Here is a 25,484-nt window from a genome sequence, read left to right on the forward strand (position 1 = left end):
CTAAATCGCTGGCTTTGAAAGCAGACCACGGCAGGCCAGCAGCGTGGTTCAATTCCTGTACCAGCCTCCCCGAACAGGCGCCGGAATGTGGCGACTAGGGGCTTTTCACAGTAACTTCATTTGAAGCCTACTTGTGACAATAAGCAATTTTCATTTCATTTTCATTTCACAGCTCCAGGGTTCCAGGTTCGATTCCCGGCTTGGGTCACTGTCAGTGCGGAGTCTGCACGTTCTCCCCGTGTCTGCGTGGGTTTCCTCCGGGTGCTCCGGTTTCCTCCCACACTCCAAAGATGTGCAGGTTAGGTGGATTGGCCATGCTAAATTTCCCTTAGTGGCCAAAAAGATTAGGTGGGGTTATTGGGTTACGAGGATAGGGTGTAGGTGTGGGCTTAAGTAAGGTGCTCTTTCCAAGGGTCGGTGCAGACTCGATGGGCCGAATAGCCTCCTCCTGCACTGTAAATTCTATCAACGGAGGGGAAGAGTTGCATTTCTCCCAGAGATATCCTGTTGATGGGTATCTTGATGATTCTTTGTCGGTGAGATTTCCTTGTGGGAATGTGGTTTAAGCTTTCCAGTGACAGCAGGGCCCAAATGGTGCTTCTGACGAGGCTGGAGCGGAGTGAGGTTTGTGTACTGCCAGTCTCGGCATGGTGTAAGAATCCTTGAGGCTAATCCAGGTGTTCCTCTCTCTCTGGGGGTTTCCTTTCTTTATCTGGGTGGGAGAGGTGCTGACATAGGCTCAGATTTATTTTATTTAAATCTCGGGGGTTTCCTTATCTTGTTGGGGGGAAAAGAGGGAAGAGTTGTATTCATTCCCAAGATACCCCGTTGGTGGGTGTTCTGACGATTCTTCTTCTCCTCGTCAATGGGGGTTTCCTTGGTGGAAAATGGTTAAGTTGGCGGGGTCTGTGTGGTGCCTCTTGTTTGGCTGGAGAGGAGAGTGGTCAGTTGTGTGGCGAGTCTATATATTGGCTTACTGGTTCTTGTATACGAGAGTGTACACTGCTGTGTCATGTCTTGTGCCAATGGCGGTATCAAGCTGTTCCCCATTTCCTTGGGGGCCGGTTCAGCTCATTTGCTGGTTGGCAACACCACATTTGGAGTATTACGTCCAGTTTTGGTGCCCTTATTTGGGGAAGGATGTGGTTGCATTGGAAGCAGTTCAGAGGAGGTTCACCAGATTGATTCCGGGGATGAAAGGGTTAACTTATGTGGAGAGATTAAACAGTTTGGGTTTATACTCGCTGGAGTTTAGAAGGATGAGAGGGGATCTGATCGAGGTGTATAAAATACTAAAAGGGATTGATAAAGTAAATGTTCCCCCTTGTGGGGCAATCTAGAACGAGAAGTCACAGATATATGTTAAGAGGCGGTAGATTTAAAACTGAGATGAGAAGGCACTACTTCTCGCAGAGGGTGGTGAATTTGTGGAACTCGCTGACCGATACTGCGGTGGCATCCGAATCATTAAATGGTTTCAAGAGGGAGTTAGATATATTTTTGATAAAAAACAGGTTAAAGGGATATGGGGTACAAGTAGAGAAGTGACTTTGAGACCAGGACAAGATCAGCCACGATCTGATTGAATGGCGGGGCAGGCTCGAAGGGCTGAATTGCCGACTTCTGCTCCGAATTCCTATGTTCTGGACACTAAGGGGGCAATTTAACATGGCCAATCCACCTAACCCACAAATCTTTGGACTGTGAGAGGACACCGGAGCACCCGGAGGAAACTCGTGCAGACAAGGGGAGAAAGTGCAAACTCCACACAGTCACCCAAGGCTGGAATGAACTCAGGTCGCTGGCGCTGTGAGGGAGCAGTGCTACCCACCACGCCGCCAGTATCTTGCTAAAATCCAGTCTTTCTTCTCTTACTTACTGTGTTACTCTGATCACACCATGAAATTCGTCACATCGCCAATCCACTTTAAAGTCAGATGCTTTACTTTGTGCAGACGGGCATTGACAGTGAAGAAATGGAAACCTTGTCAGGTCTATTCATTTCAAACTTACGCTGAGATCCTAGAGTTACTGTGCGAATATTTGGAGCTTATTCCGCTGGCTGACCGCATACTGCTAGCTTCTGAATATAGATCTGAGTCCGGCCCATTAGCCATCTCCTCATCTAAAATAAGACAGTTAAGACAGAGCAGTCACAATTTCTAGCTCTTTTTAAATCAATATTACACTTATGAAAGTTGTGTGCTTAAGTGAGGGATTTGTTGCACTTACCTAAAAATCCATCCTGTTCTTTCTCTTTAATTTCACGAACAACCACCAGCCGAGATTTATGACGCATAAATAAGGTTTTCTGGGTGTCTAGGAATTCCATGTGGTTACTATGAGCTGAAGGAGAAAAAACGTTTGATTCAACACATCTGTAATTAGAATTTTCCCCTTTCCACTAGATGCCCTTTTACAAAATCCCTTTGATTTATCAGTTATTTGTAAAATATTAGCATTCAACCACTTCAGGGTCAACTCCCGACTGAGGTGGTACCACAACCATTTCAGATTCCGCACACCAGCAAGAAAGGCTATTCAGCAAAGTTTCCATGAATCTGAGAATGGAAAGTTCCCATCACCCACTTTGTTCGTGACTGAACTGCAATTCACCCATGGAGGATTTCACAAAAGTAGAGAACACATCACCTACCTTCCAATATGGAAGGTTTCAGGTTCGTTTCCAAGATATCTGCCCTGTTGTACTTGTAGATCTAGGAAAAGAAGAGAAATTTGTTCCATTTTTAAAATTTGAGACAATATCGGGCAAGGTTCTTTCTCTGGCCTCTCTGTTTCTCACCGGTGGGAGGCCGCCCAGCGTTGGCCGGATCCTCTGGGCCCGCCGCTGTAAATGGGATTGCCCATTGAATCCACCGCACTCCGTTGGGAAATTCGCGGCGGGGGGGTGCCGTTGGCAGGACCGGAAGATTCCATCCAATATTTATCACTCAATCAACATTGCTGAGCTGATTATCTGAATATTATCATATTGCATTTCGTGGGAGCTTGCTGTGTTTGACTGGCTGCCATTTTCCCCTCTTCATCTCAGAGACTGGGTGGCATAGTAGCACAGTGGTTAGCACTGTTGCTTCACAGCGCCAGGGACCCAGGTACAATTCCCGGCTTGGCTCACTGTCTGTGCGGCGTCTGCATGTTCTCCCCGTGTCTGCGTGGGTTTCCGCAGGGTGCTCCGGTTTCCTCCCACAGGTCCCGAAAGACGTGCTTGTTAGGTGAATTGGACATTCTGAATTCTCCCTCGGTGTACCCGAACAGGCGGCGGAATGTGGCGACTAGGGGCTTTTCACAGTAACTTCATTGCAGTGTTAATGTAAGCCTACTTGTGACACTAACAGATTATTATTATAAACTTTAAAAGTACTGAATTGGCTGCAACGTGTTTTAGGGCGTCCTGAGGTTGTGAAAGGCGGTATATAAATGCAAGCTGGTTTGTTGTTATACCCACGACAGCTAATGCAAGTATTTACTATTGTGCAAACCTATGAAATGTGATGATCTCCTGGCACTGAACACTAAGGAGGTTTTTAAAAATTCCTATAAATGTCTGTTTCACTCTCCAATTATTCCGTAACCTTTTAGTTTGCTGCTCTTTCTTTCTGATTTTCATATTCTCTCATTATTTCCTCTGTACCACTCATTTCCCTTTCTATCTTTCTGCCCCGATTGCTTGTTTCCAATTCACCTGCATTCCTTTTCACTGTTTTGCTGAATTTGTATTGGCTGAAGTTTTTATTCTTTTTTATAGCATGGGGCCTCAGTAAGATACACCGGATCGTGGGTGGGGATCAGAGCTGGCACGCTGAGACTGATTAGGAGATTCCATTTCATGCTTGAGCACGAGAAACTGGGGTTGGTCTGGGTTAAGGTGGGAGGCAGTGAGCTGGAAGAGAATTAGAAATAAAACCAGAAAAGTCTGGAAACACTCAGCAGATCAAGCGGCATCTGTGGCGAGAGAAACTGAGTTAATGCTTCAGGTCTACAATCTTTTGTCAGACTTGGCAGAGGTTAGAGGTGTCCAGTTTCTTCAAGCAGGTTCAGGGGCAGGGACAGGTGGGGAACGGAGCAAAGACCAAAAGGCAATGTCTGCGGGTGGAGTGGAAGGCTGGAGAGGTTAGATGAGAAAAGGGATGATAGTGTCAACCAAATTGGGCAGTGATGGGACAAGAAATAAATATTTTTAAAAGTTATTATTTCATGGGATGTGGGCATTGCTGACCAGACCAGCATTTATTGCCCATCCCTAATTGCTTGTGAGAAGGTGGTCCTAGAGGTCTACAGCAGAGGAAAGGCACTTCAGCCCATCGCGTCTGCGCCGGTCAAAAACAACCTAACTATTCTAATCCCTTTTTCCAGCACTTGGCCCATCGCCTTGGCTGCCTTAGCACCGCAAGTGCACACCTAAATACTGTTACGAGGGTCTCTGCCTCCATCACCCTTTCAGGCAGCGAGTTCCAGACTCCCACCACCCTCTGGGTGAAAAGGTTTTTCCCACATCCCCTCTAAACCTCCTGCCCCACACCTTAAATCTGTGCCCCCCGGCCATTGATCCCTCCACCAAGGGGAAAAGTTTCTTCCTGTCTACTCTATCTAAGTCCCTCATCATTTTATACATCTCAATCATGTCCCCCCTCAGTCTCCTCTGCTCCATGGAAAACAACCCCAGTCTATCCAATCTCTCTTCATAGCTAAAACTCTCCAGCCCAGGCAACGTCCTGGTAAATCTCCTCTGCACCCTTTCCAGTGGCAATCACATCCCTCCTGTTATGTGGATTCCAGAACTGCCACAATACTCCAGCTGTGGCCTAACCAACGTTTTATACAGTTCCAGCATATCCTCCCTGCTCTTAAACTCTATGCCTCGGCTAATAAAGGCATGTATACCATATGCTTTCTTAACCGCTGTATCCACCTGCTCTACTACTGTAATGAGTCAGTTTCTTGAACTACTGCAATCCATGTGGTGTAGGTACACCCACAGTGCTGTTAGGGAGGAAACTCCAGGATTGATTTTGAGGAGCTGCAAATGGCAACAATAGAATAATTGGCAGAAACTGCTGTCTAAGGAAAACGGGAACATTGGTTACAATGGAAAATTACTGAACTCAATGTTGATCCCAGAAAGTCATAAAGGGGATTGGACACAGCGAGGAAATCATTGCACAATTATCCCAAAGACAGAGAAAGCACCTGCTCTAGAGATGTTGCCCTGTATGACAGCCTGGTCGGACTACTTTTTGATGTTGCAGTGCGTGTGTAATCGTAGCCTTGCTCTGTATCCTGTAACCCTCACACTAATTGCTTCACAGATGCATTTTAAAATTAAAGGATCGTTAAACGTCACATCAAGCAGGACGGAGTCAAGATAAACCTTCTTTAAATCAGGCTGCTGTGAGATGGATTAGAGATTAAAACATCACACAAACGTTTTGAAGTCTGAGTAATCCAGTAATTTGCAATGTAACAAATGCTCACATACATACTGTAATTAAGGATTTAAATGAAGCATTTTTTTGAGAGAGAATCAGTATGTGTTGACACATGAATGGTAGCGACCAACAGATGTCTGTACTGCAGGTAGTGATTTTAATGTGTTCATAAAATGCTCCAAAGAGAATAATGGTGTAACCAATTCACTTAATTTGAGTTATAACCATCTTGGATAAACGAGCTGTCCCGGACTGCAATACCCAACTGTAAAATACACATAATGCTAGTGAACCGAGTCATCAGGATGGCAAATCACAAGATTTTGAACAAGTTCCTGGAGGATGGGATGTATCTCAGCACAACTGTGAGCCCCAGAATTAGAACACAGGTTTATTTCTTTAAAGTGTACAGACGTGTATAAACTAATTGAAATGATGCAAATTATATTTTTCGCCTTGATCAGGTAAAACTGAAAAAAAGAACCCAGGAAATGGTAATTAAAGATGCGTGAACCCCCATAAATCAACCACCTTAAACAAAACGTTATTTAAAATCATTACCAGTCGCAGTGATTCTTCCCAGGCCGCACCTTGAAGAAGTGACGTAATGGCTTCTTCATAATCCTGTTGTGAGAGTTAAACATATTAACAAGAACTAAGTTTTTAAACAAATTCATTGCAAGAAGTGAATGCCTGACTGTCCTTTAGGCAAGAATGGGTACACAGAATGGGATTATTTCCCAAATGCATGACATTCAATCGAAAATGACTTTTAAATTCAGGATTAAAGCATATTTCTATAAAACTGTCACACAAGCTGAAAAAGGTTCCCTTCATTCTTAGAGAAGGCACGCCACACACAGTCCCAGAATTGAACTAGGTCAGGACCATATCCCAGGGAAATGGAGGACATTCCGCAGGATCCAGGTCCAGCCAAAACAATGTATGAAAATCAGCCTAAAACTACTGAATGCACTCAATGCAAGGCTCGAGGAGAGAGCCAGGTGGAGGTGTATAGAATCATACGGCAAAGGAGGTGGCCAGTCGGCCTAAATACCTTTGACAGCTCTTTGGTTATGCTAGTTAATTAGTCTTTTCTCCGTATCCCTGTGAATTCTTTCCCTTCAAGTGGTTAATCAATATCCTCCTGAAAGTGCCTCCACCACCCGTACATTCACTTGCTGCATAAACCCACCAACATCCCGGTTCGTTTTCCAATTATTTCAAATCTGCATAATTTGGCTATCGAACCGCCAGCCACTGGAAAAGTTTCTCCTTACTTGTTCTCAAAACACTCCAGAATATTTGTACACCTCCATCACATCTTCCCCTAACCTTCTCTGCTTTACCGGATCCTCTACTCGCACTAAGGAGCTGAAGTTTTTCATCTCTGGTACCATTCTGGTAAATTTCCTCTGCATCCTCCCAAAGGTCTCAATGCTTAAAGGTGTGGAGCCCAGAGCTGACCCCAATATGCTAATTGGGTCCTATCTCAGCTGTTTTGAATTTACGATTGCTTGTTGGGATGTGGATGCGAACCTAGTTAAATTAAGTATTTCTACAACTTTTTCAGCCTCCGTTGCCCCTGGGACCGGGCATTAAAACCCCAAAAATTCTGTTCCCGAGTGGGAGCCCTCCAATGTGCGGCTGCCTCCCACCCGCCCGCCCAATTCCAATTGCATTTCTATTGTATTTAAGAGAGGGTTATGGCATGAAAGATAAACAAAAAGCATAAGCACGTGGTAAGGTAAAAAGCTTATAAAGTTTTAGTTGAATTTGTGAGCAGTTGGAGACAAGATCTCAGGAAGCGAACATCTCTGAACTCTGCCAGAAGAGAGACAGGACAGGACTGGAGCTGACCAGAGGCAGACTTCCGAAAGTACAAGTTACAGTCCAGATAACCAGGGAATTGGGACAGAAAGAGTATCTCAGAATTTTGGAGTTAAGTCAACAGAGACCAAGGTATTGTTCAGAAGAATTCAAGGAAGACCAAACAAGGCGTTCGGAGTTATAGAGACAATCACAGTATCTAGATTTAAAGTGCTACAGTATACTTCAGAAGTACGTGGAAAGTTTGATACCATTTTAATACAGTATGGAATTGAAAGTTAAAGCAATTGTAAGTGGTTTGCACATCAGTCAAGACAAAAATAAATCCTAAAGGGGTTGGTGTGAAATCCTGGACTGGATTCCCTCTTAAAGGTGCAGTGGAAACTTTGTTTGGAAATGACATTTGTAAATCCTGGAGTGGATTTCAGAATGAAAACAGCCAAGGGAAAACATTATTATGAGAGAAGATTTTAATGTGTGTTTTGGGAGTGGAGTTTGGGAACTCTCATGTGACAATCACCTGGGGAGATTGGGAGGGGAAAACCAGACACGAACTTGGGTTCAGAGCGTGTACTAGACCACAGCCATCTTGTGTGCTTTAAAGAGACTTTTTGTGTTAATCAGACCATTGTAGCTTAAGATGTACTTTGTAATCCGTGTTAATCTTTAAATCTGTATGTATTTGTGAAGCTAAAGGGAGAATAAAATATAATAATCCAACTTTTCATGTTTAATAAATGTTTTTTTCTTCACGTTAAAAACTAATTAGCGGACCTGTGACTCTGTTCCTCCACATTTTCTAAAAAAAAGTAAAAGTTATGGTCTTTTGAGCCAGGGTTCCATTCTGGGCTCTTCCTGTACAGTTATAACACCAACTGGGATCCTAACACTTCGGCCTGGAATTTTTGCTTGGTTGCATTCCCTTCTGCTGAGTTCAATAAATCATCAATTGGCCAAACCAGTGCAAAAAATACACACGGAAAACCAATGCAAATTACACAGATAGTAAATTGATTTTGCAATGTTGTGCATTAGCTTAAAAAACACTACACTGGAAGCAAGCCCTAGCCACAAGATTGGCCAGACTCTCGTGTCAAGTTTCCATTAATTATGGCCTTCTGTGGTCCTCTGAGGTAGCTTCCAAATGAAACCAGTTCTTTTGGGCAGAACTAAAGTAACAGACCGTACTTTCAAAGCTTTTACGAAACGGACTACTGCAACATAACTGTACGGACAATTGACTTAGGCATTTTCTCTCTTTTAAAATCGAGATGCCCTGGACACTAATTCAAAAGTGTTTTGTGTGATAAACCCAGTAGTCAAACTGCACCAAGTTACCACTCTTAAATAAAACCAGAAAAAAATTGGAAAACTCAGCAGGTCTGCAGCATCTGAGGAAAGAGAAACAGTGCTAATGTTTCGAGTTCCCCATGACTCTTCTGCAGAGCAGATCACCTTAAAATATCACGGGATTTTAAAAAAAAGCAATTCTTTTTTAAATGACATTCCAAAATAGCGCCCCAGTCCAATGGTTCAAGGCAGATTGTACATTGTGACCAGAAATTTGAAAGAAACATTTCTCAAAACCAGTGCAAGCCTGCAGCACTATTCACATAATGGAGGAAAACGTAATTAAGAGTTAGAATTGGACTCAAACAGGAACTAGTCTGTTAAATGACATCCGCGCACACACTACAGACACTGTAACAAAAAACACCAGGACGAGAACCCGTCTCCAAACCAATTAAAAAAAGAACTCACATGGCGCCCAACAATGTCTGTCACACACCCAAAGCATTGTCAGCTCTGACATTGAAATTAATCTTCAACACCTTCTCTGCCCCTTAGATCAATGTGTCCAGTTTCATGAATTTGAAAATGCATCAATTTGTTGCAGTGGTGACTGGAGAGGCAGCTATTTACCTTAATTGCCCTGAACGACGTTTTGCCCGGACTTCAGTTGAACTTGAACTCCTGCTCCAGCCGTCTCCACAGAAGCTTTTTTAAAAGACGGGGGGTTGCTGGCATTGGGACATCATTGTCCACACCTATGTAAGAGGAGTATTGGTGGCCATCTTGTAGTGGCAGGAGACTCAGTGACACACACATTAAATCGAACAAATTGCTAAACTCTTGCACATCACGCCAAAGCCCATGGCTTTCTAGATTTATTCGGGAAACATTATCGGCCATTAGCTATGAGGAGAGGAGATAAACTCGGTCTGTTCTCACTGGAACAACGGAGGTTGAGAGGTGACCTGATAGAGGTCTACAAGATTATGAGTGGCATGGACAGGGTGGATAGTCAGATGCTCTTTCCTAGGGTAGGAGAGTCAAGTATTAGCGGACATAGGTTTTAAGTGCGTGGGAAAAGTTTAGAATTGATGTGTGAGGCAAGTTTTTTTTTAATACACAGAGGGTGGTAAATATATGGAACGTGCTGCCTGGAGAGATGGTGGGAGCAGGTACGATAGCGGCATTTAAGGGGCATCTAGACAAATATATGAATAAGGTGGGAATGGAAGGATACAGACTCCGTAAGTACATACGGCTTTAGTTTAGGCTGGTACCATGGTCGGCGCTGGGTTGGAGGGCCGAAGGGCCTGTTCCTGTGCTTTGTTCTAAAATGGTAGCTGTAGAAGAATGCGACATTTCAGAACCACTTGATAGGAGATTTAATATTTAAGGTTCAGCGTCTCCAACAGTGACTCTGCAACAACACTCGTTTGCTGGTGAAATCGAGACCACCTCTTTGCATTCTTTGCCAAAGGAGGTCGGTGCAAAGTAAATTTACCTTAGCATACTGCTCTAGGACTATGGCCGCTTCGGAATATCTCTGCTGCTCCGTCAATCTCCCTGGGAAAAAGCACAAGCAGACATCTGACTTAATGTAGCTTGTGATATTTTAATTAAAAAAGTATATATATTTGAGCTCATCAAGGTGAGAGATGTCATGTGTTTGATGGAATATTGTCCCATGTTTTATAACCATTGCCGCAATCTTGGTTAAGTCAGCCTCTCAGTATAAGTTCCTTAACGTAGACTCAAGAGTTGCACCAGTGTGACATGCACATTTCACACTGTAGCAGGCATGATTTCCTGGACACTGACGCATCTACAGGACAGTGACTGACACTTAAAAATTAGGCCATTCAGGGGTAATTTCAGGAAGCAATTCTTCACGTAAAGAGTGGTAGAAATCTGGAATTCTCTCCACACAAAGCTGTGGAGGCTGATGGTAGACAGAAGGTCAATTGAAAAAATTGGAAAAGGTATTAAGGGTTTTCGAATAGAGGGGATAAATGGAGTTAAGATACAGACCAACCCTGGTCTAATTCAATGCTTAACGGGTTTGGAAGGTGGAATCGCCTCCTTCTGTTCCTATGGCACACTCTAAGCTCACCTCACATAAGATATACATAAGATAAAAGCAGAGCCAGAAAATAAACTTCCATCCCATCAGTCCAACCTAGACTCCAGTATTCAGACCCACCACACTCTTTAAGACAAGCAGTGCTTACCTGCGATGGTCTGTGCCATGCCAACTACTTTGTCCTCAGTGAAATGGAGCCGAGACACCATGCAGAAAACCTGCTGCCAACTGTTGCATAGCAGGAAGGCTCCCAGTGCCTTTTCACACTCCCCGCATCGTGCAAAGATCAGACCCGCCTGCTCGTAGTAATGCTTCTCGCTGAGATACTCGCCGTAAGCAATACTAATGTCCTGCAATGAGAAGAGAACCAAAAGCAGGCTCAGAGCTGACTCCCTGAATTAGTGACCTCATCAGCAAAATTTGAGGAGCGTGCTCCATTTTCACTGATCAAGTGTTACACAGAGATACGAAGTAAAACCGCACAGAAACAGCCTGTTTGCCCAAAGTGATCTGCGCTGTTGTTTATGCCTGGACGAATCAAGTTTGCACCGACACATGGAAGACATCTGCCCTACCTACCTAATCTCATTTGCCAGCAGTTGGCCAATAGCCTTGAATGTTATTACCTGCCAAGTACTCGTCCAGGTACTTTTTAAAGGATGTGAGGCAACCCGCCTCGACCACCCTCCCAAGCAGTGCGTTCCAGACCGTCACCACCTTCTGGGTAAAAAGATTTTAGATCCCTCCTAAACCTCATGCCCCTCAACTTTAACGTGTTTCCCCTCATGACTGACTCTTCAACTAAGGGGAACAACTGCTCTCTAATCCACCTGTCCATGCCCCTCATAATCTTGTACAACTCAATCAGGTCACCCTGCTCCAGAGAAAACAACCCAAGTCTATCCAACCTCTCTTCATAACTAAAATGTTCCATCCCAGGCAACATCCTGGTGAATCTTCTCTGTACCCTCGCCAGTGCAATCACATCCTTTCTATAATGTGGCGACTAGAATTGCACACAGTGCTCCAGCTGTGGCCTCACCAAAGCTCTGTACAACTCCAACATGACCTCCCTGCTTTTGTAATCTGTGCCTCAACTAAAAAAGACAAGTGTCCCATATCCTTGGTGAGCTTTCACAGCAAGTTACCAAATATCATTGGGCCCAAATTGGGAACGTGCCAATGTAAAAAGCAAATAGCCTATTCTCCATCCATAACTATTATTGATTTTTGCATCTCAGAATTAGCAAGACATTGAGTTCAAGGGCAATTAGGGATTGTCAATAAATGCTGGCCCAGCCAGCAATGCCCACACCCCACGAGTGAATAGTAAAGAATTATACTCTCACTGCTATGTACGAAGATATTTACTCAGAAAACCGAAAGTTCATCTAACTCTAACAAAAAAAATATTCCTCCTCTATTTGGCTCCAACTTCTGTAACTTTCTTGTCTTTGCTTCACTGCCTGGCTCTGAAAACTATCTTCTAATTAATCCATTGCAGGCTATTAAGCAACAGATTGCATTCTACGCATGTCAGTTCTGGTCACCGCATTATAGGAAGGACGTGGAGGCTTTGGAGTGGGTGCAGAGGAGATTTCCCAAGATGTTGCCTGGTATGGAGGGAAAATCTTATGAGGAAAGGCTGATGGACTTGAGGTTGTTTTCGTTGGAGAGAAGAAGGTTAAGAGGAGACTTAATAGAGGCATACAAAATGATCAGGGGGTTAGATAGGGTGGACAGTGAGAGCCTTCTCCCGCGGATGGAAATGGATAGCACGAGGGGACATAGCCTTAAACTGAGGGGTAATAGATATAGGACAGAGGTCAGAGGTAGGTTCTTTACGCAAAGAGTGGTGAGGCCGTGGAATGCCCTACCTGCAACAGTAGTGAACTCGCCAACATTGAGGGCATTTAAAAGTTTATTGGATAAGCATATGGATGATAATGGCATAGTTAGGTTAGATGGCTTTTGTTTCGGTGCAACATCGTGGGCCGAAGGGCCTGTACTGCGCTGTATCGTTCTATATTCTATGTCTGGTCGAAGAGGTAGGCTTAAAAAAGGTGAAGACGGAGGTTGTGGCAGTGATATGGATAACAATTGGGGCCTATGTGGCTGAAAACATAGCTGCAAATAGCATGGTGGAAAAAAAAGTGCAACGTACAAGAAGCCTGAATCTGAAACTGTAGAGGTTGGAGACAGGGTTGTAGGGGACTAGACGAGATTCCAGAGAAAGAGAGGGAACCATGAAGGGATTTAAACATGAGGATGAGGATCTGAAAGCTGAAATGTCGGGGGAATGCGAGCCAGAGTAGGTCAACGCGGTCAGGAGATGGTGGAATCATAGAATTTATAGTACAGAAGGAGGCCATTCAGCCCATCGAGTCTGCACCGGCCCTTGGAAATAGCACCCCACGGCTCCACCCCATCCCCTTTATCCCCGTAACCCCACCTAACCTTTTTGGACACTAAGGGCAATTTAGAATGGCCAATCCACCTAACCTGTGCATCTTTGGACTGGTGGAGATAGGATACATCCAGCAGGATTTTGAATGATGTGAAGTCTACAGAGAGAGTGGGGAATGCGAGGCCAGCCTGCAGATCATTGGAACTGTCAAATCTGGAACAGAAAGACACGGACATAGGTTTCAGAGGCTGACGGGTCACCGTCGGAGAGGAGACAGATGACACCATGGAGGTGGAGGTTGCTGGTCTGCGTGGTAGAGAGATATGGAAGCTCGGCTCAGGGTCGACCAATTCACTGAGGTTATGAACACTTTCATTCAGGCTGGCCAGGAAAAAGGGTGCAATTGGTTCCGAGGACTGACGGTGATGCTCCTCAGTAAACGTCAATAGTTTGGCTGAGGTTTTATTTCCTTAACAATTTCTTTAACAATTCCCTGAACTTTAATAAGGCTCGGTGATTGCTGTCAAGACTCAAAATTTATATCATACCTTGTATCCCAGGCTGTTTACTGGGAATAACTTCAAGGCTTCATTGTACATCTGTTGGTCTTTTACCAAGTTAAGAAGCTCAGTGAAATGCTGAGGACCTGAAAGAAAGCAACATCAGCTGAGTGGATGCAATACTGCGCTGCGTTTGCACATCAAACCATACAAAAGTACGGAGGAGGAATAAAATGTGGGTTATGACTCCAGCGCAATTCCTCATTCACAAGACACCAAGAAAAGGTGCTGTGTCTCCATAGGGATGGAAGGAAAAGAAAAGCAGACTTTAAATTTTTACATGGCAGTCAAGAGTATCCCTCTGCGTTCCCCCAACACTATCGTCTGTAGCACGTGATACTCAACCATCTCAATCCCGTTCATTAATTATCAAAACATATACTAGATACAGAATTTTGCAATAAATCCTCAATGCAGACACTACAACAGCTGGTTCTATTTTGCAGATGTTATTGATAAGAGTGTGTTCACTTCATCTGATGACACACAGGTGGTATAAAGAGCCCCTCATGAAATAAGAAATGTTGTGCATTATAAACATTAACATAGGGGTAAGCGATTTCCCAGGCTATGAACCGATTACAGCAGTCCATGGACAGTTATGAACTATTTTTGTTCTAGTCTCACTCTACATCCTCAGGTCCTACCCCAGTCTGTCAAAAAAAAAAATCCAGCCTTTATCACTCTGTCCTCGCAATCTACCACTCTATCTCCGACCTCCCGTTCAATTCTGAAATCTTTGAGTGTGCTTTCACATCCCAAATCCGCATCCATGTCTGAAACCCTCCAGTCAGGTTTTCGTCCTGTCCGCAACAATGAAACAGCCCTGAACAATGTCAAAAATGGCAAACTATGTGTCTGTGAGCTTGGTAAACGATCCTTCCTCATTTCTCTTCACACGGTGACCTTCCAATTTCTTCCCTCCGATGTGCAGCTAGGTGAGACTATCCTCGTCTTGCTCCATCTTTATTTATCCAGGTGTAGTCAGAGAATTACTGCCCTTGTCTCAGCTCAGCCACTGCTGATACCCTCAACCATTCCTTTGTTACCTCCCGACTTGATTATTCCAAAAATCTCCTGGTCGGCCCCTCCATAAACTCGAGCTCATCGAAAAATCTGCTGCTCGTACCCTAACTTGTACAGAGTCCTGTTTACCCTGAGCTGCTGACTGACAAAGCTTCAAATTTAAAATTCCTGCCCCCCTTTTCTAATCCCTCCATGGCCTCAACTCTCCTTATCTCTGTAACCTCCTTCAGCCCGACTACCCTCCAAGATGTCTGCATTCCTCTAATTCTGACCTCTTTCTCATCCTCACTGTAGTCGCTCCACAATGGCAGCCTTACTTTTATTAGCCTGAAGCCCTAGGTTCTGGAAGTCCCTCCCTAGAACTCTCCAACTCTCTTCCTCTTTTAAGGTGCTCCGGAAAACCTAACTCTTTGACTTCCACCAAATATTTCCATATGTGTCTTGTTGCCGAATTATGTCGGATTGTGGCCCTGTGAAGTACCTTGGGATCTTTTCACACATTAAACAGTGCTGCATAAAAACAACTTGTTGTTGTTACATTGCAGATACCTATTATTGCATGCAATACAAACTATGTTTACTGACTTGATAATGATTCATAGTATTGGCAGACTTAGTCATGTGGAACTCATGAAGCTAGTTGCATAAATTTAACAAAACCAGGTTTCGATTTATGAACTCATGTAAGTGAAGTCCACATACATGCACGTCAAAAAAAAGTCGATTGGTAGAACAAGATTCAACAGAGCTTCCTTTGCAACACCAAATATGGTCACACGCCAAAAAATAGTTTTCAAAGCCAATGCTCTCTTTCTCCTCCACACATGTACGAACAAGTGCACAGGATGTTATCCCGAGTGACAAATTCCTTGGGAATAAGTCAGCGACGCCCACCGTGCTAATTTCGCAATCGAGCTACTAAAGTGGGAAATCCCAATTGTACTTGACGCCCTGAAGTTGCACTTACCACATTTACTGAGGTGGCCGAGAGCTTTTTTGTATCGTTTCAAATATTTATCTATGGTGTAGCGCTGGTAGTTGGTCTCCATTTTCTTCAGATTGTTCAAAAACGGCAGATATTCCTTAGGATCCTGGAACAAGAGAATAACATTCACACGCGCATCAACCAAAACATGCTCAGGATCAGCTTCAGAGCTTCATTTTAATTAATACCAATGGGAACATAGGAACAGGAGTAGACTATTTAGCCCTCCAAACCCTTAGTGTGGACCTTATTCAAACAGCCACCAGCTTTTCTAATTTAACATTTTGAGTATTTTTGATGTCTTGCCTACTTTGTTCACTGCTGCCCCACAGAAGTCAGCAAGGATGGTTGAGTCAGAGAGTTTCTGAAGTAATTAGATATTTACTTGCGCTGCCATAACCTCCAGGGCTATGGGCAGCCAGATCTTTGTCGACCCATCTGGACACGATGGGCCGAATGGCTTCTTTCTGTGCTATAAACGTCTATGGGTCCATGAATAAAATATCTGCCCTAAAACAACACGGAGTTTTGGAATAAGCAAACAAACATGCCAACCTTTTGCGATTTCTCTGCCACCATCATCACGAGGTCAAAGTCGTACGTGCCCACCGCATAGTCGTATAGTTCGTTCACATCTACCAGGAAGAGGAGATATTTCAGTGCCTCTTCGGCACTGACTGCCTCGGGGTCAGATGGAGGATCCACTGCAATGTGTAATAATGAGTGATGGTCAGAAACAAGGGAGCAGCACTCTCATTTTAATTTACTTGCAAATTCTCTGTGGAAAGTCTCAGGACAAGTTGTAGAGAGGTGTTGAATTAGAGAATGCTACAGCACAGAAGGAGACGGCACGGCAGCACAGTGGTTAGCACTGCTGCCTCACAGCACCAGGGACCCACGTTCAATTCTGACCTCAGATGATTGTCTGTGTGGAGTTTGCACTTTCTCGCCGTGTCTGCGTGGGTTTCCTCCGAGTGCTCCGGTTTCCTCCCACAGTCCAGAGATGTGCAAGTTGGGTGGATTGGCCGAGCTAAATTGCCCCTTAGTGTCCAGAGATGTGCAGGTTAGGTAAAGGGGATAGGGCGCGGTGGGCTGGGGAGTTGGTCTTGGTGGAGTGTTCTTGCGGAGGGTTGGTGCAGACGCAAATGGCCGAATGGTCTCCTTTGCACCGTAGTGATTTTATGATACGATGAGACCATTCGACCCATCGTGCTAGCGCTGGCTTGCTTTGTTACAAGGCGCAGTGAAGGGCCATTTTTAAACCTCTTTTATAAAGAACAGTTGTAGGCAACCCTACTTTAGGAATAACAGTGCCATCAATATATAACAGTTACTGATAAATTCAGTAAGGGATTCAGGAGAAACTGCTTTCCCCAAAAAGTGGAATTCTTCTACCACATGTAGTTCTTGTGAATAGTATGGGTGTCCAAGTGAAAGATGGATAGGCACGTGAGGGAGAAAGAAACGGAAAGATAGGGTGCTCCTGAGAAGCATAAACGGCAGCATGGACCAGTTGGGCCGGTGACCTGTTTCTGTGTTACAAATTCTGTATCATTCTGTGAAGGAACTAAGAATGGCCAGGGCTGACATCCACCCGTTTAACAACTCAGGGATATATTACATATATTCTTCCAAAACTCCCAAAACTTGCTTAGTTATTTGGGAGAAATTGATGCACATTTTATCTGTATCGGTTCAACGGTTGCAGCATCGCACCTCTAGAGGAGGCAAGAAGGGCAGAATTCTAATTATTTCTGGGAGGTAACAGAGCCATGCTACGGAGATGGATAGAAAATTGGTTTATTGAAAAATCATCAGGGCTGCTGGCGACGATACAAATTAAATACGTTTTCATAATTCATAATATATTATAGACTATCAATGCAATTTTTAAAATGTATAAAATAACAAGAGGATTGCACAATAATGAACATTTCAGTACACAAATAATTACAATACATTGCAAATGCACATCTCCCTTGATTTACAGAATATAAATGAAAGGTCCATTGCATTTTGCAGGAGAGGAAAGACTTTTCGGAACATAACAGCAGGAGGGGGTCATCCAGTGAGATCTGCATCTGACATCTGAAGCCCTCTTGTTATTGATTTCAATGAACTGGCCTCTGTGGGCATAATGATATTGCCAACTCACAGAATTACATCAGGAAAGCATGAGGATACAAGTCAACTTTTGTCAAAACGACATCAATGTTACCTCTCAGTTCATGGACTTTCTGAAGAGCAGTTTCCAGTTCTGGAGTACGTTTTCGCACGTGACAAGTCAGTATTGACAAACTGTATCTGTGAAAAGTAATAGGTAAGTGAAAGACATTTTGCAAGGAATAATTTACAGTCATGAGTCCATTTTAAAAAACAATTAGAAATGCATACAAAGGAATGGGCATTCCAAAGCATTGCAATCGTCCTTCAAAAGAAAGACAAAGATGTTGGTGCTTTCCACAAGGATTTAAAGGTTGGTACGTTACTGTCCTCAAGTTACTGATTAAGTGGATTGAATGACATTGCAACCTCACTGAGGGCCTATGGGCAAAGCGCGTTAGGAATAAAACTGCTGGCCCTCCAGCCTCTGCTCCTTAGGGGCACCCCATTGGGCAGGTGGAATACCAGAATTCATCCCATTTCGGCAAACACAACCATAAGACATAGGAGCAGAATTAGGCCACTCGCCCATCAAGTCTGCTCCTCCATTCAATCATTTTTAAAAAAAATATGTTTTATTGAAATTTTTTTCCCAAACAACAATTTTTCCCCTCTTACAAAGCAAACGCAACAATAACAATACAGACATTTTTAACAATACACAAGTAACAAAACCCCTTTATCTTTGACCTAAACTAAACTAACCCCCCCACCCCCCCCCTCCTTCCCCCTGGGTTGCTGCTGCTGGTTATCTGTCTTCCCTCTAACGTTCCCCTAGGTAGTCGAGAAATGGCTGCCACCGCCTGGTGAACCCTTGAGCCGATCCTCTCAGGGCAAACTTTATCTGCTCCAGTTTAATGAACCCCGCCATATCATTTACCCAGGCCTCCAGTCCGGGGGGTTTTGCCTCCTTCCACATGAGTAGGATCCTGCGCCGGGCTACTAGGGACGCAAAGGCCACAACGTCGGCCTCTTTCGCCTCCTGCACTCCCGGCTCTTCCGCCACTCCAAATAGAGCTAACCCCCAGCCTGGTTTGACCCGGGCCTTCACCACCCGCGAAATCACTCCCGTCACTCCCTTCCAATACCCTTCCAGTGCTGGGCACGCCCAAAACATATGTGCGTGGTTTGCCGGGCTCCCGCCACACCTCCCACATTTGTCCTCCACTCCAAAGAACCTGCTCAATCTTGCTCCCGTTATGTGTGCTCTATGTAGCACCTTAAATTGAATCAGGCTAAGCCTGGCGCATGAGGAAGAGGAATTTACCCTGCTTAGGGCATCAGCCCACATACCCTCCTCTATCTCCTCCCCTAGCTCTTCTTCCCACTTTCCTTGTAGTTCGCCCACCGACTCCTCCCCCTCTTCCCTCATCTCTCGGTAAATCTCTGACACCTTGCCCTCTCCGACCCACACCCCTGAAAGCACCCTGTCCTGTATCCCCTGTGTCGGGAGCAACGGAAATTCCCTCACCTGTTGTCTAGTAAACGCCCTCACCTGCATATATCACAAGAAATTTCCCCGGGGCAACTTATACTTTTCCTCCAATGCTCCCAAGCTCGCAAAAGTCCCATCTATAAATAAATCTCCCACCCTCCTAATTCCCAACTGGTACCAGCTCTGAAATCCTCCATCCATTCTTCCTGGGGCGAACCTATGGTTGTTCCTGATTGGGGACCACACCAGGGCTCCCCGCACCCCTCTCTGTCGCCTCCACTGTCCCCAGATATTCAATGTTGCCGCCACCACCGGGTTCGTGGTAAACTTTTTAGGTGAGATCGGTAGCGGCGCCGTCACCAGTGCCTCTAAACTCGTCCCTTTACAGGACTTTCTCTCCAGTCTTTTCCACGCCGCTCCCTCACCCTCCATTTACGTATCATTGCCACATTGGCGGCCCAATAGTAATCGCCCAAGTTCGGTAGTGCCAATCCTCCTCTGTCCCTACTACGCTGAAGGAACCCCCTCCTTACTCTCGGAACTTTCCCTGCCCACACGAAGCTCGTGATGCTCCTGTCTATTTTATTAAAAAAGGTCTTGGTGATTAGTATAGGGAGACATTGAAATACAAATAAGAACCTCGGGAGGACCATCATCTTAATTGCTTGCACCCTGCCCGCCAGCGATAGAGGCTGCATGTCCCACCTCTTAAAGTCCTCCTCCATTTGTTCTACCAGCCGTGTCAGATTAAGTCCCCTGGATGTATCACATATAATTCACTCTTCCCCATGTTTAATCTATACCCCGAAAATTCCCCGAACCTCCTCAAGATTCGCATAACCTCTGTCATCCCCCCCGCTGGGTCCGACACGTATAGCAATAGGTCATCTGCGTATAACGAGACTCGGTGTTCTTCTCCCCCTCTAGTCACCCCTCTCCATTTCCTGGAGTCTCTCAACGCCATGGCCAGAGGTTCAATTGCCAACGCGAACAACAATGGAGACAGCGGGCATCCCTGTCTTGTTCCCCTATATAGTCGGAAATACTCCGATCTATGTCGACCTGTAACTACGCTTGCCGTTGGAGCCCCATAAAGAAGTCTAACCCAGCTAATAAACCCGTTCCCAAACCCAAACCTCCTTAACACTTCCCATAAATACTCCCACTCCACCCTATCAAATGCCTTCTCTGCGTCCATTGCCGCCACTATCTCTGCCTCCCCCTCCACTGGGGGCATCATTATCACCCCTAATAGTCGTTGCACGTTAACATTCAGTTGTCTCCCTTTTACGAACCCTGTCTGGTCTTCGTGCACCACCCCCGGGACACAGTCCTCTATCCTCGATGCCAGTACCTTTGCCAACAATTTGGCGTCCACGTTCAATAATGAAATGGGTCTATAGGACCCGCACTGCAACGGATCTTTATCCCTCTTCAAAATTAACAATATCGTCGCCTCCGACATCGTCGGGGGTAGAGTCCCCCCTTTCCTGGCCTCATTGAACGTCCTCACCATCAACGGGGCCAACAAGTCCACATATTTTCTGTAATACTCCACCGGGAACCCGTCTGGTCCTGGGGCCTTTCCTGCTTCCCAGTCCCTTAATAACCTCGTCCACCCCAATCGGTGCCCCCAGGCCTACCACCCCCCGCTCCTCCACTTTCGGGAACCTCAATTGGTCCAGGAACTGCCGCATCCCCTCCTCTCCCTCTGGGGCTTGTTCCTCATAGAAGGTCTTGAACACCTCATTTATCTTTCCTGCCCTTCGCACCGTGTCTCCCCTTTCGTCTCTAATTCCTCCTATCTCCCTCGCTGCTGCCCTCTTTCGCAATTGATGAGCCAACAGGCGACTAGCCTTTTCCCCATATTCATACCTCCTCCCCTGTGCCTTCCTCCACAGTACCTCCACCTTTCTGGTGGTCAGAAGGTCAAATTCCATCTGGAGTCGTCTCCTCTCCCTGTACAATTCCTCCTCCGGGGTCTCTGCAAATTCCCTATCCACCCTTAAAATCTCCTCCAGTAATCTTTCCCTTTCCTTGGCCTCTGTTTTCCTTTTGTGGGCCCCAATGGAGATCAGCTCTCCTCTGACCACCGCTTTTAGTGCTTCCCATACCACTCCCACAGGGACCTCGCCGTCGTCATTGACCTCCAGGTATCTCTCAATACACCCCCGCACTCTTGCACACACTCCCTCATCCGCCATCAGTCCCACATCTAATCGCCAGAGTGTTCTCTGCTCCCTTTCCTCTCCTAATTCCAGGTCCACCCAATGTGGGGCATGATCCGAAACCGCTATGGCTGAGTTCTCAGCTTCTTCCACCCTAGAGATCAACGACCTTCCCAAAACAAAAAAATCTATCCGGGAGTACACTTTATGGACATGGGAGAAGAAGGAAAACTTCCTAGCCCTAGGTCTAAGAAATCGCCATGGATCCACTCCCCCCATTTGGTCCATAAACCCCTTAAGTACCTTGGCCGCTGCCGGCCTTCTTCCGGTCCTTGAGCTGGATCTATCTAGCCCCGGGTCCAGCACCGTATTAAAGTTCCCTCCTAAAATCAAGTTTCCTACCTCCAGGTCCGGTATACGCCCCAGCATCCGTCTCATAAATCCCGCATCGTCCCAGTTTGGGGCATACACATTAACCAACACGACCTCCATTCCCTCCAGCCTGCCACTCACCATTACATATCTACCTCCGCTATCTGCTACGATGTTCTTTGCTTCAAATGCTACCCGTTTCCCCACCAAAATGGCCTCCCCTCTATTCTTTGCGTCCAGTCCGGAGTGGAACACCTGTCCCACCCATCCTTTCCTTAGCCTAACTTGGTCCGCCACCTTTAGGTGCGTTTCTTGGAGCATAACCACGTCTGCCCTTAGTCCTTTCAAATGCGCGAGCACTCGGGCCCTTTTTATCGGTCCGTTCAGGCCTCTCACGTTCCACATGATCAGCCTCACTAGGGGGCTACCTGCCCCCCTCCCGTGTCGACTAGCCATTACCTTCTCTAGGCCAGTCCCATATCCCGCCTCCGCGCTCCCGCTCGCTCCCCCAGCGTCGCACACCATCCCCGCCCACCCACTCTTTAGCCATTTCCTTTTGGATTTCCGCAGCAGCAACCCAGTTGTCCCCCCCCCCCCCCTCCCTCTCCCCGCTAGATCTCTTTCTAGCATGATTGCTTCCCCCATATTACTTCCGTAAGTCAGCTGACTTCAACTGACCCCGGCTACTCCTGCTCACTCCTCGACCCCCCCGTGTGGGGAACTCCCATCCGCCTTGCGCCTGTCTTCCCGCCTTATTCTTTCTGGCGCGGGAACATCCCTTTACCTGACCCGCCTCTTATGGCGCAGCTCCCTTTCCCCTCCCCCTCCCCTTCCCCATTCTCCAACTTTGTCCCGTCTTTCCCCCCTCACCGGCGCCCACATTTCCCCAATGTCTCCCCCCTTCCCAATTTACTTCTCAATTAACTTCAACCATAACATTAACAATAACATTTCCTGCAGCATTAGTCCCTCAGTTCCGATCCAATTTCTCTTCTTTGATGAAGGTCCATGCTTCCTTCGCCGTCTCGAAATAATGGTGTCTCTCCTGATACGTGACCCATAGTCTTGCCGGCTGCAGCATCCCGAACTTCACCTTCCTTTTATGCAACACCTCTTTGGCTCGGTTGAACCTCGCCCTCCTTCTCGCCACCTCCGCACTCCAATCCTGGTATATCCGTACCACAGCATTCTCCCATCTGCTACTCCGCACCTTTTTAGCCCATCTCAGGACCTCTTCTCTATCCTTAAGGCGGTAAAATCGCACGATTATCGCCCTGGGTGGTTCTCCCGCTTTTGGTCTTCTCGCCGGAATCCGATTTGCCCACTCCACCTCCAAGGGGCCCGTAGGGGCCTCAGCACCCATCAGTGAGCTCAGCATCGTACTTGCGTACGCTCCACAGTCCACTCCTTCCACACCCTCAGGGAGACCCAGTATCCGAAGGTTCTTCCTTCGCGCTCCATTTTCTAGGGCTTCGATCCTTTCAGTACTTTTTATGAAGTGCCTCGTGCGTCTGTGACTTAACCGCCAGGCCCAGGATCTCGTCCTCAATATCTGTCACCTTCTGTTCCACCACGCGGAGCTCTGTCTCCTGGGTCTTTAATGTCTCCTTGAGCCCCTCAATTGCCTGTAGCAATGGGGTCAGCACCTCCCTCTTCAGCAGCTCCACGCACCGTCTCACAATTTCATCCTGCTCAGGCCCCCATGTCGCCTGCGCTTTCTCCGCCGCCATCTTGTACTTCTCTCTTTCTGACCCTTTGGTCGACGATTCCTCGCGCTGCAGCCGCCGCCGCCGGTTTTTTCCTCCTTCGTTTGGGGGGGGGGGGGGGAGAGACTCCCTGCTCACACACCCCACACCGGGTTGCGTCGTCGAAAAATTCCCCGTTGGGGCTCTTAAAAGAGCCCGAAGGTCCGTCGGAGCTGGAGCCGCCGAAGCGTGCGGCTAGCTAGGCATCACCGTAACCGGAAGTCCCTTCAGTGGCCTTGATGAGGTCTTTTCACAGTTGTTCCCTCTGCTGCTAGAATTCACCTTTGATACAGGCCCTCAGGTCAGCTTGCAGCTTTAAGCTTGCCCTTCCCCCGCCTGCATGCTGGAAGAGGCCCTGTTTATCCTGCAGTTGCAGCCAAATGTTTTACCGTTTCTGCCGTGTCTGGCAACCCAGAGACATACACTTCCTGGGGGACACTGTCGGGGGAATATTGCAGCCTTCTTCCCACACCGGGAAATGTCAAACAAATGCCGTGGGGGCCCTGTAAAAGAGCCTAAAAGTCCGTTCCAAGCAGGAGCTGCCGAATATGCGACCTAGCTCTGCATAGCCGCACCCGGAAGTCTCCTCCATTCAATCATGGCTGACATTTTCTCACCCCCATTCTCCTGCCTTCTCCCCATAACCCCTGAACCCATTATTAATCAAGAACCTATCTATCTCTGTCTTATATTTACTCAATGATTTGGTCCCCACAGTCTTCTGCGGCAAAGAGTTCCACAGATTCACCACCCTCTGGCTGAAGAAATTCCTCCTCATCTCTCCCTCTGGCTGAAGAAATTCCTCCTCATCTCTGTTTTAAAGGATCGTCCCTTTAGTCTGAGATGTTGTCCTCTGGTTCTAGTTTTTCCTCCAAGAGGAAACATCCTCTCCACGTCCACTCTATCCAGGCCTCGCAGTATCCTGTAAGTTTCAATAAGATCCCCCTTCATCCTTCTAAACTCCAACGAGTACAGACCCAGAGTCCTCAACCGTTCCTCATACAAGTTCTTCATTCCAGGGATCATTCTTGTGAACCTCCCCTGGACCCTTTCCACGGCCAGCACATCCTTCCTTAGATACGGGGCCCAAAACTGCTCACAATACTCCAAATGGGGTCTGACCAGAGCTTTACACAGCCTCAGAAGTACATCCCTGGTCTTGTATTCTAGCCCTCTTGACATGAATGCTAACATTGCATTTGCCTTCTTAACTGCTGACTGAACCTGCACAGTAACCTTAAGAGAATCGTGAACAAGGACTCCCAAGTCCCTTTGTACTTCTGATTTCCCCATTTAGAAAATATGCCTAAATTCCTCCTTCTAAAGTGCATAACCTTTTCCACATTGTACTTCATTTGCCACTTCATTGCCCACTCTCCTAGCTTGTCCAAATTCTTCTGAAGCCCCCTTGCATCCTCAATACTACCTGTCCCTCTACAGATCTGTGTATCATCTGCAAACTTAGCAACAGTGCCTTCAGTTCCTTCTTCCAGATCATTAATGTATATTGTGAAAAGTTGTGGCCCCAGCACAGACCCCTGAGACACACCACTAGTCACCGGCTGCCATCCTGAAAAAGACCCCTTTATCCCCACTCTCTGCCTTCTGCCAATCAGCCAATCCTCTATCCATTAGCGTTAGTGTCAGCAGCGGCTCGGTGCGAAGCACACTGGCTGAGTCAGTAGGTTGTGGGTTCGAGTCCCAGTCCAGAGACTCGAGGATATAATCTGGGTTGACACTCCTGGTGCAGAAGTGAGGGACTGCTGCAGTGTCGGCATTGCTGTCTTTCAGATGAGATGTCCAACTAAGGTCCTCTCTTCTCCCTCGGTTCAAAGTAAAAGATCCCATGCCAGTATTTTAAAGCAAAGCAGGATTGTCCTCCCTGGTGTCCCAAGCTAAACATTTATCCCTCAACTAGCAGTAACAAGTAACTGATTAGCTGGTTATTATCACATTGCAATGAGCAAATTGGC

The 25,484-nt window shown here is 46.3% G+C and overlaps 1 protein-coding gene across 5 annotated transcripts in view; it reads right to left on the reverse strand.

The window, feature by feature from the left end:
• Positions 1 to 25,484, reverse strand: part of elp1 (elongator acetyltransferase complex subunit 1) — a 78,930-nt gene that overhangs the window by 10,038 nt on the left and 43,408 nt on the right. For 4 of the 5 annotated variants that reach the window (XM_072517361.1, XM_072517362.1, XM_072517359.1 and 1 more), the window contains exons 25-34: positions 17,847 to 17,932; positions 16,184 to 16,332; positions 15,611 to 15,734; positions 13,606 to 13,703; positions 10,799 to 11,000; positions 10,072 to 10,133; positions 6,009 to 6,071; positions 2,657 to 2,717; positions 2,233 to 2,346; positions 2,014 to 2,125 (exon numbers count right to left, since the gene is read on the reverse strand). In XM_072517361.1, coding sequence (XP_072373462.1) covers positions 2,014 to 2,125; positions 2,233 to 2,346; positions 2,657 to 2,717; positions 6,009 to 6,071; positions 10,072 to 10,133; positions 10,799 to 11,000; positions 13,606 to 13,703; positions 15,611 to 15,734; positions 16,184 to 16,332; positions 17,847 to 17,932 — 1,071 coding nt within the window. The remainder of the gene's footprint in view (positions 1 to 2,013; positions 2,126 to 2,232; positions 2,347 to 2,656; positions 2,718 to 6,008; positions 6,072 to 10,071; positions 10,134 to 10,798; positions 11,001 to 13,605; positions 13,704 to 15,610; positions 15,735 to 16,183; positions 16,333 to 17,846; positions 17,933 to 25,484) is intronic. The other variant, XM_072517363.1, reaches the window with a different exon arrangement.

The sequence above is a fragment of the Scyliorhinus torazame genome, chromosome 9 (genome assembly GCF_047496885.1).
Source record: "Scyliorhinus torazame isolate Kashiwa2021f chromosome 9, sScyTor2.1, whole genome shotgun sequence".
Lineage (NCBI taxonomy): Eukaryota > Metazoa > Chordata > Chondrichthyes > Carcharhiniformes > Scyliorhinidae > Scyliorhinus > Scyliorhinus torazame.